The sequence below is a fragment of the Ctenopharyngodon idella genome, chromosome 7, assembly GCF_019924925.1.
Source record: "Ctenopharyngodon idella isolate HZGC_01 chromosome 7, HZGC01, whole genome shotgun sequence".
Lineage (NCBI taxonomy): Eukaryota > Metazoa > Chordata > Actinopteri > Cypriniformes > Xenocyprididae > Ctenopharyngodon > Ctenopharyngodon idella.
This window is the reverse complement of record NC_067226.1, coordinates 45,372,329-45,386,181: the sequence shown is the minus strand read 5'-3', so window position 1 is coordinate 45,386,181 and position 13,853 is coordinate 45,372,329. Positions and strand designations below refer to the sequence as shown.

The 13,853-nt window shown below is 35.1% G+C and overlaps 2 protein-coding genes across 4 annotated transcripts in view; both read right to left on the bottom strand.

Moving 5' to 3' along the window:
• usp47 (ubiquitin specific peptidase 47) overlaps positions 1-8,731 on the bottom strand; it is a 44,017-nt gene extending 35,286 nt beyond the window's left edge. Inside the window, exon 1 of one of the 2 annotated variants that reach the window (XM_051899384.1) lies at positions 8,370-8,731. In XM_051899384.1, the coding sequence (XP_051755344.1) occupies positions 8,370-8,414 (45 nt within the window). In that variant the 5' untranslated portion in view covers positions 8,415-8,731. The remainder of the gene's footprint in view (positions 1-8,369) is intronic. The other variant, XM_051899385.1, reaches the window with a different exon arrangement.
• A 1,878-nt stretch (positions 8,732-10,609) lies between these two features.
• clec3a (C-type lectin domain family 3, member A) lies at positions 10,610-13,247 on the bottom strand. 2 transcript variants are annotated; one of them, XM_051900258.1, is made up of 3 exons: positions 12,738-13,247; positions 12,566-12,658; positions 10,610-11,048 (listed from the first exon to the last, which is right to left on the bottom strand). In XM_051900258.1, the coding sequence occupies exons 1-3, from the start codon at positions 12,847-12,849 to the stop codon at positions 10,651-10,653; spliced, it is 603 nt and encodes a 200-aa protein (XP_051756218.1). In that variant the 5' UTR covers positions 12,850-13,247; the 3' UTR covers positions 10,610-10,650. The 2 variants fall into 2 exon arrangements, with proteins under 2 accessions (XP_051756218.1, XP_051756219.1); XM_051900259.1 differs by having other exon boundaries at positions 12,566-12,652.
• Between the last annotated feature and the right edge of the window lie 606 nt (positions 13,248-13,853).

Below are 13,853 nucleotides of genomic sequence, written 5' to 3'. Positions count from 1 at the left end.
TCCTGCTTAGCATTTCCAGTCCCTTTGAACACTATCAGAGCGCCTGAATCAAAGGCCCAAAGCAAACGCCTGATTATTATTCGGGGAAATTCCATGCATTGTTTGTATAGGTTTACTTTAAAGACAAAGAGAGTCACCCAGTCTGCTTTTATTCTGCATCAGGGGTGTCAAACTCAGTTCCTGGAAGGCCACAGCCCTGCAGAGTTTTGCTTCAATATTAATCAAACACACCTGATCCAGCTAATCAAGTCCTTCAGCCTCATTTGAAAACTACAGGTATGCGTGTTGGAGCAGGTTTGGAAGCAGGGCGAAGGCGGACGTTACGCCAATGAAGCTTACTTCTGTTTACCTGGTAACATTCCTTTTAAAGAATGTGATGTGGGCAGCAAATCATCTGAATACAACACAAAAAAGTTTTTCATCGGGTAACTTTGGGTAACTGGAGCCCTTTGGATTCATTAGTTGGTTTCAACGTTGACATCCAGCTACCGTTCAAAGGTTTGGGGTCAGGAAGATTTTTTTATATTTTTTGAAAAGTCTCTTCTGCTCACCAAGGATGCATTTATTTGATCATAAATACACTAAAAACAGTAATATTGTGAAATATTAATGCAAGAAGAACTGTTTTATATATTTTTTAAAACGTAATTTATTTCTGTGATGGCAAAGCAGAATTTTTTAGCATCATTACTCCAGTCTTCACTGTCACATGACCCTTCAGAAATCATTGTAATATGATACTTTGGTGCTCAAGAAATATTTTTCTTATTTATTATCAAATGTTACAGTCAAGACTATCTTGTTTTTCTTCTACATATGATTATACAATTTAGCTAAATACTATACAGTTCGAGAGACTTTAAAAAAAAAACTTAAAACATGTTTTTTATTTAATTTTTATTTAATTTCTATATTTTTTTCTATTGTATTATTCTATTATTTACTTTCACTTTTAATCAATTTAATGCATCCTTGCTGAATAAAAGTATTAATTTCTATCAGAAAGATCCTGTATTTATACAATTTATGAAGCATACACTGCAAGCCCATTATAATAATTTACATTATAGTTTTAAATATATATTCACTTCTTAATTTTACTTAATACGTATTTATGTATGAGAGACCGTGAAATATTTAGCTGGGCCCATCTGCATTAAACCCCTTAAGCAAAGAAACCCTTATTTATAATCATTAATGAATTATGTGTTTCCTTAAAGGCCCGTTCATACCAAGAGTTCATTTAATACCAAGAGTATTATTACTAAAAGCATTCTTAAAGGTGAAGTATAATGATTTTTTTATGTTAAAATACATTCTTTTAACCCAGTTTATTGTTCTTAGAAGGAGCATTGCAAATTAATTAGTAGGTGTGGCCATGGAAAATGTGTTGCAATATCATTACTGCTAAAAATCTGTTGCAGAGATAAAATAGGATTAAGCTTCTTTTAAAGCCGCCATTGATTTTTGCAATTAATTATATCTTTATTTTTGCTCCATTTTATTTTTATTTAGCGGTTCTTTATTTTTTTTTGCAAAACTTATTTCTCTGGATACTTTATTTTTCATTTGCAAATATTTATTTTTGTTTGCAAAACTTATTTTTTTTCTCTCACAATACTTCATTTTTCTTTTTTAGAACTTTATTTTCTTTTGCAGTACTTTATTGTTTTGCAAATATATGTGGCATGGATTTGACTCCATAGTTGTGCGCTTCATCAACTTTACATTGTGCCTAAAAACACACCTTAACATGGTAAAAATCACTGTTTTGCTCGGTTGCCTTATTAATTAATATGAATGAAACCAGATTCAAATACATTACCAAACTTACCAATAAACCAGACCTATGGGATATGTACTTACTTTGAAAAAAGCTAGTGAGGGCTTGTATGAAAATGTGCCTCACCCTGCTGGGCATGAGTCACCCCAAGCCTTCTGTCAAACGGGCTTAATTACTTTTAGCAGGTGGTCCTTTGAAACAGCCAGCAGAACCCATAAACACGCATCATAATAGGAGCTCCGCATAAGCTGATTTTGACCGAAAAGACACTTCAAAAGCTATTGTGACACTTTACAAGCTTTATGTTTTTCCTTTCTGTTCACAAGAATGTCAAACATTCCTCCTTTATCTAAAACTGGTAGAAAGATGCTTTCTGGGCCAGACATTTGTGTGCCAGCGGGACAAAATTGTTGGAGATTGTGGGATATGTGCAGAGAATCTGAAGAAGGAACGTTAATCTGAAATAATAGCTACAGCAGCATCATTAGGGGAAGATGTCCAGACTGAACGCCTGCTGACACAGGACGGTCTTGATTACTGAGAGCCAATCCAGAGCAGATTAAAACGAGTCAATTTGACAATGAAGAGAGCTCAGCATCAGTGACCTGAACTTCGGGGCATCAGCAACTGCAGCCACAAATAGTGTGCTTCAGGCTCAAGACTAACATTTGGTAGAAGTAGCATGAGTGCCACCAAGTTCTACAGATGGTGGCACCAACCTGATTTAATAATATTACATGTTTTGTCTCTTGGAAATGCACATTTGACAGTAGCTGGAGTTGACAGTGAGCTTGAGTTGGGACGCGGATGCACATTTATTTACAAAAACAGTAACATCAGTAAGAAAACCTCATTTTTATAGGGTAAAAATTTAAATATTCTTACTGACCTAGTTAGGACTCTATTCTTACTCAAATTTTACCACTGGTCTTCCACAGTATCATACATTTGTAACCACAGGTAGAACCTTGTATGGCACTTCATGACCATGGGAAAAAAGTAACTATATGGTTTCTATGGTATTTGTTATGAAAAACAGAAGCCTAAATACATCTAGTATAAATGAAAATGCACAACATTCTGCTATAGCTTAATAACAAAAAATACTGTAATTATATTTCATTCCTCCTTTAATACATGTCTACATTAATAATATAATCAAATTTAATATGAATATCCCACATTTCAGCCACAATTCCATGGTTACAGTTAGGAGTAAATCATGGTAAATGTTGGTGATTTGTGGACTGAAAAGCCTTCTGCAGCACAATGTTACTCCTGTTTTCCACATCAGTATTGTTGAGAATGTCAGCGCTCTTTCATCTGGCTTTAAAATAGTTTAAATCAACTAAGACCTTGTAGTTTGTATCAGGGTCATTCTGTATCAACTCAACCAGAGGTCCCCAGCTAAAATTTTTGTTCTTGATTTTTTTTTTCCTGTTGAAGGAAATACATTAACGAAAAAGAAAGCCAAAATAATAAATGTCATGAATGTATATTTACTGACTAATCCACTATTTTGTAGAGGGGGGGCAAAATGACCATTTTCACCTGAGATTTGGAGCCAGATTACAGGGGGGTAAAAATGACTAGAAAGATGGCAGCATCATTATTTTATTTTTACACAGATATTGATAGGTCTATTAGTCTGTTTACTTTAGTAATCTTTGTTGCATTATATGCCAATTGTGAAAGTTTAAAAAAAAAAAAAAATTGGGAAAAGGCCATTCTTTTTTTTTTTTTTTTTTTTTTTTGCTCCCCCAAGTTTGCATGCCTGTAAGAAGTATTAAAGAAGAAGTATTAAAAATATCTTAATATCCTTTTAGATTCTGGTTTATAACAAACTTTTCTTTTGGTATCTTCATTTTAAAGGCCCTCGATGGTTCAATCCCAGAGATATGGAGATCTAAATGTGGCTCCATGAGTAAATTGGTCAATTTTACACATTTTCAGTTGTCAAAAACCAATTGTAGGTCACTTTTCAAACAGCTGATACTTATTGTGTTTGTGTTTAAAGATGAAAGTCTGAATAACAAATAATTCTGAAACTAGAAATGTAACTTGTTTCCCTCTATCAAAAGAATTGCATACAACACAGCTCTCTGAGTGCCAAAAAATAATTTTTCTGAAGTTTACGTGTCTGTAACTCAAGAAGTGTTAAAGACATCTTAATATAATTTAGATTCTTGTTCCTGTGAAACTTTTCTTTTGGAACCTATATGGTTCAATCCCAAAGATACAGGGATGTGAATGTGGTAACGTGTAATTACGATACTGCGTATTTGAACTCTTGGTAGTTTCAGAAGCTGTTAAAATGAACAAAATCCTTTCTTCGGAATATCCCTAAAACTGATTCAAAAACAGATTCTTATAAATACACTTTTGAAAGCAAGTTCATGTGCCTCAACTTGACCATTTCAGTAGATTTTTGGCAATCAAAGAGGTATGTTGTATGCAATTGTTTTGATACAGGGAAACAAGATACATTTCTAGTTTCAACATTATTTATTCTTCAGACACTCCCCTGTGTACAAAGTGAACCACATTTGGTTTTCGATCACTGAAAATGTGTAAAATTAATCAATTTGACCATGGAGCTGCTTTGAGATCCCCATATCAGAATCAGAATGAGAAAGAGCTTTATTGCCAGGTATGTTTACACATACGAGGAATTTGTTTTAGTGACAGAAGCTCCACAGTGCAACAGAATGACAGCGACAATACAAGACACAGATAATAAAAGAATAATGTACAAATATACAAGACAGACAATGTGCAAAATAGCAAAAAACCACAATATATAATATAGACAATTTTGTAAGTACAGTTATGATATGTGCGAATTTGAAATATAAATAAGTATGTGTTTTTAACAAATGTATTATAGTGCTGTGTGTTCCGCATTTTCAAGTGTTCATGAGATATCTATGGGAGTAAACCATATAGGGTCTTGAAAATGAAGATTTTAAAAGAAAAGTTTGTTAAGAACCAGAATCTAAAATCATATTGAGACACCTTTAATACTTTTTGAGTGACAGGCACACAAACTTTAGAAAAACAATATGTATGGCACTCAGACAGGTATGTTCTATGCAATTGTGTTGATAAAAAAAAAAAAAAAAAAAGATACATTTCTAGTTTCAACATTATTTGTTGTTCAGATATTTATACAAAAAATATCAGCTGTATTGCAAAGTGACCCACATTTGGTTTTTGGTCATGAAAATGTATACAATCTACCAATTTACTCATGGAGCCGCATTTAGATCTCCATATCTCTGGGACTGAACCACCGAGGGCCTTTAAAATAAAGATACCAAAAGAAATGTTTGTTAGAAATCAAAATATAAAAGGATATTAAGATATCTTTAATACTTCTTGAGTTACAGGCATGCAAACTTGAGGCAAAAAACACAAGTAGTTCTTTTTCCTGTTTTTGAATTGTCACTGTTGGACAAAGATTGCTAAATTTAACAGATTTAACTAATAGACCTACCAATAAAATAATGATGCTGCCATCTTTCTAGAATCATTTTTACAGCCCTGTAATCTGGTTCCAAATGGTCATTTTGACCCCCTCTACAAAACAGTGGATTAGTCAGTAAAGATACGTCCATGACATTTAATATTTTGGCTTTCATCACTATTTATTTTTGTCTTTCTTAAGAAAAAAATATTAACAAAAATTTGAGCTGGGGAAGTTTCTAAAATTTGGCTGATTTGAAAAGGAATGACCCATCAGAGAACGAGCGGTGCTGTTTCATAGTGACATTGTTTCCACTTTTGGAACATTTAAAGTTTCTCACACGCAACAGAAATGCCATCGCATATTAGGCAAATTAGTAGTGGCACCAGTGAGACCTCTAACAAAATTTAGCCACACCGGCAGAAAAAAAAGCCACAAAATGTGACGATTTATTCGCTGTCTGGAACCCTGTGCTTTGATGGTAATCTGGTGGCGACACTAAAGATAAAATACAGCTATAAACTTTAATGCTGACTAATCAATGATTTCCAGTAGGTGTTGTCATCAGAATAACCATAACCCAGAGGAAGGGTGTGGGAGTGTCTCATCCCGCTATAAAAGAGACAGATCCACGTTGTAATTGGCGCTGAGCCTGTGAAGGTCATGTTAATCCTGCAGACCAATTTATACGATCAAATAGGATCAAACAGACTCATTCATTTCAGGCTAAAGTCAAATGACTCCTGCTCTGAATTTAGTCTGAATCCCTGAAGCACTGGATTTCTAACCAATGAATTTAATCACCAACAATGACAAGCATGGAAACAGCCAAAACAAAGACACTGATAAAGGATCGTATTTGAGTCAAAGTGTTTATATTGTAGGGCTGGACGATATGACCTAAAATCAAAATCTCGATTAATTGAACATTTTACCTCGATTACGATTAAAGCACGATTATTTTTTTGTTTTTTGTTTTTGCCCTCATAGTTCACTGACATTAAGGTTTGTCCTTTAAATATGCTAGACTATTAAAGGTTGGATATTTTTTCCTAATGAAAGAGTGATCTGACATGACATCTCACTTTCAGCAGTTATTTTATCTATGGTTCGTAACATTTCTTACAGATTTCTGCTCGTTGTAAATCAGAATTAGCACAGTACCAGTACATTTATTTGAATGCATTAATGAGAGAGCGCCTACATGCGTGAATTAGTCATACCGTCTCTCTATTAATTGTGAAGCTGTGGGTTGTAAGTAGTTCCTTCAAAAGTAGAAAAATATATGCTATAACTTTGAGTTTCTAAGCTACTTTAGTGATAAATCACAGGACAGCGCTGACAACAAGTTTCTGTGCTCCTCTCTGTGCAGTAGCTCAATATAATAATAATACACATCCGATGGTCCAAAATCGCTTAAATGTCTAAACTGGCAAGCCTTAAAACATATACAACTGACAAACTTTCGTGAAGTCGCAAGTGAAAGTGATCTCACTTGGGGGCTCTCTGCTCGTGCGCTGTGTGTGTGTGTGTGAGTGTGTGTGTGTGTGTGTGTTGATTCGGCGTTGCAGTTCGCCTCCGTGTTGCTTCCATGCTGCTGACTGGAGGGGGCGGAGTCACATGACTACACACTCGGTAGTATGTTTTTAAGGGGAAAGTATTAACAGGAATAAAAAAAAAAATAACTGACATGGGAAAATTACGTTAGTTAGAGGTTCTGAATTTCGGTTTCGATTAGTTTTCAATTAATCGCTTAGCCCTATTATATTATCAGTGTTCATTTTTTTGCATCAATTAGCCTATTAAGTGAAGTAACCTGGGGAACTAAGAAAAACATACCAAAAAAGAAATGTCTGTACTATGGGTTGGCCAATATAGCTACCTATATTTGGCATTATTTAATTATCGTATTGGCCTATAAGTTTTTCTGTTCGGCCGAAGCGGGAAGGGTTGGAAGTGGGACTTTTTTTTTTTTTTTTTTTTAAACAGATTACAGAATCAGGAAGTTGCTATCTAAAGAATAAAACACAGTTTTTTTAATTATTGTTTTAATTTTTTTTTGTTTCTTCACAAAGTTCTTTTTTTTTTTTTTTCATTTTCTCCAGTTATTTCTAATTGAATACGTATTATGTAAAATAAACACATTTTATTGCAGCACGTGTTATTTACTATCTTTAAATTAAAAACTGTGATATACATGTCGGCTCCTCTCTAATATATCTGCATCGACAACTAGTTTTTACTAGTGTTTTTCTGGACATGTGCTGATATCTTTGAAGTACCATGGAGTAACATATAAATACCATGGTACTGCCATTAATTATATTCATATATTACTTTTCGAACCTTCCTTAAACCTAATTTGTCCTTGGTTGAATGATTTTCACTTCAACAACATAACTTATTTAACTGTATGGACATTCAAACCAAAACGAGTAGACTTATTGACAAGTTAGCATAAAGACCGAAAAATATACATCCCAACAGTTCAAAACAACTGCTACTAAACTCTCTATTTTGCTCTTTAAGTGTTGATAGACTCGTCTGATCTGAATCATGTCTGCAAATAAAGTACCGTGGATTCAATTTGACACCGTATATTTGATTTGAATTGATCAGAATAGCTTTTAATGGCCAGGTAAAAACTATTCTGGACCAAAATCTGATTTGACGGGTGTTGATATTATACAGCCTTTTAATAATGAAAGTCACCTGAATCGGATCTGAATCATGTCCATGAATGAAGTGATGTGGATTAAATCAACCAGTCTAATCTGAGCTGCTAACATAAACTATGGCGCACACTTTAGCACCTCCCGAAACTCACTTTACCGGCTGCGTATAAAGTAAGCAGTCGGACAGTACACATGACAACACGTTATGTGGCCTATCAATCACATGAATCACCGGACTCAAGTGGTTATTAACGTATTTAATGTGTTGGAAGGACTTGTTGACTGATAGTTAGCCGAGCTGCTGCTAACACTCTCCTGCTAGCCGCTGAACTGATCCTGACACGCACTTTCCCGTCTCTCCTCTGGCGAATCTCTGGCTCATAGTGCGATTTATAGAGCGCGATGGTGTGATTTGACTGTTATTTTGAGGTCGATCATCTCTCACCTCTTTGGGCACAAGCTGCTTTTCTTCGCTGGGCACCATTTCCATCTGATCATCCAGCCGCGGTCCGCTGTCAACAGGAGCTCTGCGAGTCGCTTCGGGACACCATTCTGAGTGTGTTAGGCAAAACAAGTCGATGTCGAAGAAACAACTTTTAGGCTAAATGGCTCGTAATCCAGCTTAATCTGTGTTACTTTCTTTCTGCTTGGACTGTAAGCAAAAACAGCAATCAATGGAGGAAAAATGGCCGCCACGCACTTTCGCGAGACTTCACATCAATCTGCGTCACTTCCGACAACACTCTCTGTCTGTGTACTATGTTATGAAACTGCTGAAAGTGTAAACTGGCAGTTAGGAAAACGAAAATATTGTGATGAAATGTGAGACCGTGCCTTATATTTATGAAATACAAAGCTTGTTCTGAGAGCACACTTCAACCTTTCGATTAAAGTCTGCTTTCGTTATATAACTGACCTTTGCCTTCAATTATATGCCAGTGTGGTTTATTGTTTTCACTTCTTTCCCAACACTGGAATTTTAGTTTGGAGGACAGAATTCACCAAAAAAGAAGTAGTAGAACATTTTATTACAAAATAATATTTATCCGATGTCTTTAAGTGCTAATAAATTGCACTGTGCGATCTCAGCTAACCTATTTAGGCCTATCATTTTCTATTAATCTATTTAATAAGTGTACAGTACACACTTAGGCTATTATTTAATTAAGTGTGCACACTTCTTTCACATCTTTCTCGTCATTTCTTGTCAGACTTGATAAATGACTATGGCCGAAAGCTTTTCTCTCTTGAAGATCAAAGAGATCAAATTCTAATTCCTTCTATGGAGAGCTATATATAAACAGCAGTGTTATTTTAGTATTATTGATATACCATTATAGTTTTTGTTAATATTTTGGATTAGATTTTGTTATATTTTCACTATATTTTTTTTATTTTTTTTAATATGTCTTTAGTTTCATTATTTAAATCTACTTAAATTATTTTAATACTTCAAGTTAAACTAAAGAAAATGAGAAATGTTGCTTTTGGCAACTATAGCTGAAATATAGGCTGTGTATATATATATATATATATATATATATATATATATATACAATCAAACCAAAAATTATTCAGACATTTTTGATATATTTTTACTAGTGGGTGCAGGACACTATAGTTCATTTATGTAAGTGAGGATAGCAAAATAACGTAAACTGTGACATATTATACCCAAAAATTCTTCATACAGTGGACTACCAGTAAAATTGATAAAAATTTGGAACCAAAAATTATTCAGACACTTTGACCTGACCATGTTTTGCTTAAGTGTTATCTGACATAATTAAGATAAATTTTTTCTGACACAGTTTAACTCTGAGATCTTGTCATATTTTATTACCATTTTTTTTAACTATAGTGAATAAACTGTATTAATGAATGAAATGTTCGAGGTGTCTGAATAAATTTTGGTTTGACTGTATATATATATATATACATAAATACATACATGCATATCATTTTAGATCAGCTATAGTTGCCAAATGTATAGCTATATATATGCATTTATATATACACACACACACATACATATATATATGTATGCATGCATATATATACTCTCACACACATATGTATGTATCATTTTATTTCAGCTATTTTCCTAAGCAAGTTAAATCCTCTAACCTGTTAATTTTACTCAGTAAATAACATACTCACTCAAGAAAAAAAAAGGGAATTATTTATTTGTGATTTAATGGAGATTTTGCTTTTTTTAAGTATAGCCTATTATTTTATTACTTTCTTTTTTCTTTTCTTTTATTCAACTCTAGTTTTGCACTACGAACTCCATTGTTAAACACGATTATTTTAAAACCAAGTCGAAATAATGTGGGCTAATGGCTTCAACAGAAGCATATCCCATCGATTAACAACCTCGTATAGCTCATAAGGGCTGTCTTTAAAGGTATATAAGTTATTATTAAAATTCAATTTCCCTATGGAGAAAATGTATTGAGTTTACTTTCGGAACTCTACTCTATAGGTCCTCATAACTTGTGGGGGGAAAAAAATTGTATTACCATGATACCACGTCTATAAAACGTTGTATAATGGTCGTGTTTTGCTGCCTTGAAAAACAATCACTGTTCACCACATTAAGTTTCTGTTTAGTTCTCCTCCACATTTACAGTGAATAAAGAGGGCGCATCATATTACCACTACCATCTTTATTGACAGGCTGTTTATATCTTCAACAACCATCTTTATGGCATGTGAGACACACATCATGGAATCAGGTATTCACAGATGTATTTCTTCTGGCTGCGACAGACCTCGTCATGCCACTTTCCCTGTGCTGCCAGCGAGAGCGTAACACAGCTCTCTCTCTTCCCCCCGGTGGGCTCTCTCTTGGATCGATCCCAGTGGAAGAAGGTGACGGGCAGGCTGTTCACGTCCACATATTGGCCTTCTTTCACTATGTCTGTTATGCCAATCCAGAAATCTTTGGATCCAGGCGAGCTGCGCTTGGCATAGTCTCTGAGTTCGTCGTTTTGGTTCATGTCTCGAGGAATGGCCAGGGTCCCTCCCTGCGCGATGCAGTCCTCGTTGGCCTCATGGTAGTGCTTGGCCTGCTCAGAAACCAGGTAACACTTCCTGTGGGCCTTGATGCCACGCAGGCAAACTGAAAAGTATACAAAAAAAAGTATACATTTCACCAGCTGAAGAGGAGACTAAAGGCAGAAACTCCCCAAATCAAGCAACTGTAGAAAATGGCTGCATTAAAGGCCTGGAAAAGCATTTCAAAGTGTGAAGCCAAGAGTCTGGTGATGTCTATGGGTCACAGACTCGCTCCTGTGATTGCTTCTGAGCGATTTACAACTAAATATTAGCTTTTGGGATGACATGAGGGTACTTTCATTTTTGGGTGAACTAACCCTTTAAGGTTTTTGAGGAAAACATTCCAGGATTTTTCTCCATATAGTGGACTTCACTGGGGTTCAAAGGGTTGAAGGTCCAAATGTCAGTTTCAGTGCAGCTTCAAAGAGCTCTACACGATCCCAGATGAGGAATAAGGGTCTCATCTAGAGAAACAATCGGTCATTTTCTAAAAAAAAAAAAAAAAAAAAAAATTATATACTTTTTAAACACAAATGCTTGTCTTGCACTGCTCTGCGATGCTCCACACATTACCTAATGACGTAGGCGGAAGTACAGATTCAGTGTCTACAAAGCAAACGTGCAAAAACTAAGTAAAAAAGCCTTTACAAAAAAGGCAAAACAATGATGTCGGATGATTTTGAAGTTGAATGAGATGGAGTTTTTCGCCTTACTGTGGTTCTTCCGCCTATGTCACGCGTGACCTTTCCAACATGATTACGTAATGTGTGGCGCATCGCAGAGCAGTGCAAAACAAGCATTTTTATTTAAAAAGTATATAAATTTTTATTTTTTTAGAAAATGACCAATTGTTTCGTTAGACAAGGGTCTTATTCCTCGTCTGGGATCGTGTAGAGCTCTTTGAAGCTGCACTGAAACTGACATTTGAACCTTCAATCCGTTGAACCCCAGTGAAGTCCACTATATGGAGAAAAATCCTGGAATGTTTTCCTCAAAAACCTTAAAGGGTTAGTTCACCCAAAAATGAAAGTACCCTCATGTCATCCCAAACTCGTAAGACCTTCGTTTGTCTTAGTTTAATCAATGTTATCTGAACCACATTAATTATCTAAGTTGATTTGACAAAAGAAAAAAGTGATAAATCATGAAAATAATTATTTACAGTGTAGACATGAAAGTGTTCTCTCACTAAGTACACTTAAGTGGCCTTGTATATTATCTGCAAGAAAAATACATGTTAAAAGATTTAAGTACACTACAAGCTTTATTTTGATGCTCCTCTAACAAATAACTTTGCAAGTACATGTCAAGTTAACTTGAACCCTATAACAGTCTACTATAGTTAGTTGACATGTGCAAAGTTACTTATATAGTAGAATGTCTAAAGGGGACTATCGAAATAAAGTGTAACCAACACTTCTTTTTCACAAGTGTAGAAACACTTCTAAATTGCTAACATGGGTGCCTAAAAATATGCACTACTGATGCTTGCAGTGTGAAACAGGCGTAACCCTGAATAACCATCTGCAACATAAGCATGGAGAGCTTTTTAAATGAAATAAAAGCTGTATTGTTGTTCACCTGTTTGCAGTGCCTGCATCTCTTTCAGAGAGTTGATTTCCTGCCACAGCTTGTCAATCTGTGTCCTCATGTCGTCATCTTCTGTAGCTGTATCTCAACAGAAGAACATCAGACAAGAGGTTAGATAAGGTTGCTGATTTCAGTTTTCTAAACAGTATGACACAGAAGTTACCTCTCTGTTGAGCCGGAACTGCTTTCTTAGTGCGAGACGGATGGCTATATCCGTAGTGGAGAACGCTGAAGCAGATCACCAAAAGCAGAAGCCGAGATTGTGCCATAGTCATGGACGGACCGTTTAAATCACTGGGAGAAATATGGACAAGTCTTACAGTTTTCTCCCTTCCACACTCTCATGCTATTGGCTGGACATTGAGTGTTTGTGTGTCCCTAAAAGGGAATTCAAATACCTTCAGTGCAGTCACAACAGCCCTTCCCCTGTTTCCAGCCATTCAAAAATATTTACTCGGAAAGCACACAAAATTTATTTGGTCGTTTTCCCATTCATAACCCAACAAGAAAACTCATTCACTACCACGTGTGTGTTATGTGTCATGGGTTAAAAGAACTCAAGTTAAAGTGCCTCTATTATGCTATTTTAAAGATTCCTAATTTTGTTTTAAAGTCTCCTACAATAGGTTTACAAAAACACTTTAGTTTTCTGATAATATTCATTGCACATCACCTCATTTCTCAGTGTCTGAAAACAGTTTGTTCTAAGATTCTCTCTAAACTCCTCCTTTCCAAGAGCCTCCTCTGCTCTGATTGGTCAGATGGCCCTGTCTGTTGTGATTGGTCGACCGCTTACAGATACAGTTCACAGTGTTTGAGGGCGGGTCAAAGTAGACATTGTTCACAGGCAGCCAATGAAGACCATAGTCTGGTATTATGCAAATTTGTTACATTGTTACGTACACTCTAAAAAATTTTGGGTTAAAAACAACCCAAGTTGGATTGAAAATGGACAAACCCAGCGGTTGGGTTAAATGTTTGCCCAACGTGCTGGTCAATTTTATTTAACTCAACTATTGTTTAAAAATGACTATATGGCTGGCTTAAAATGAACCCAAAATAGGTTGGAAATTAAAAATCAGACACATAATTACTGGATGAAACAATAATAATCAAAAGGTGAACATTTATTAATAAGCAATTTAATTTTGTTTATTGTTTAATTGTTATTCTTTAAACTTATTAATAAATGTTAATTTCCAACAAATTTTGGATTTTATATTAAGCAAGGAATACAGTAATTTTTAAACAATAGTTGAGATAAATAAAACTACCCAGC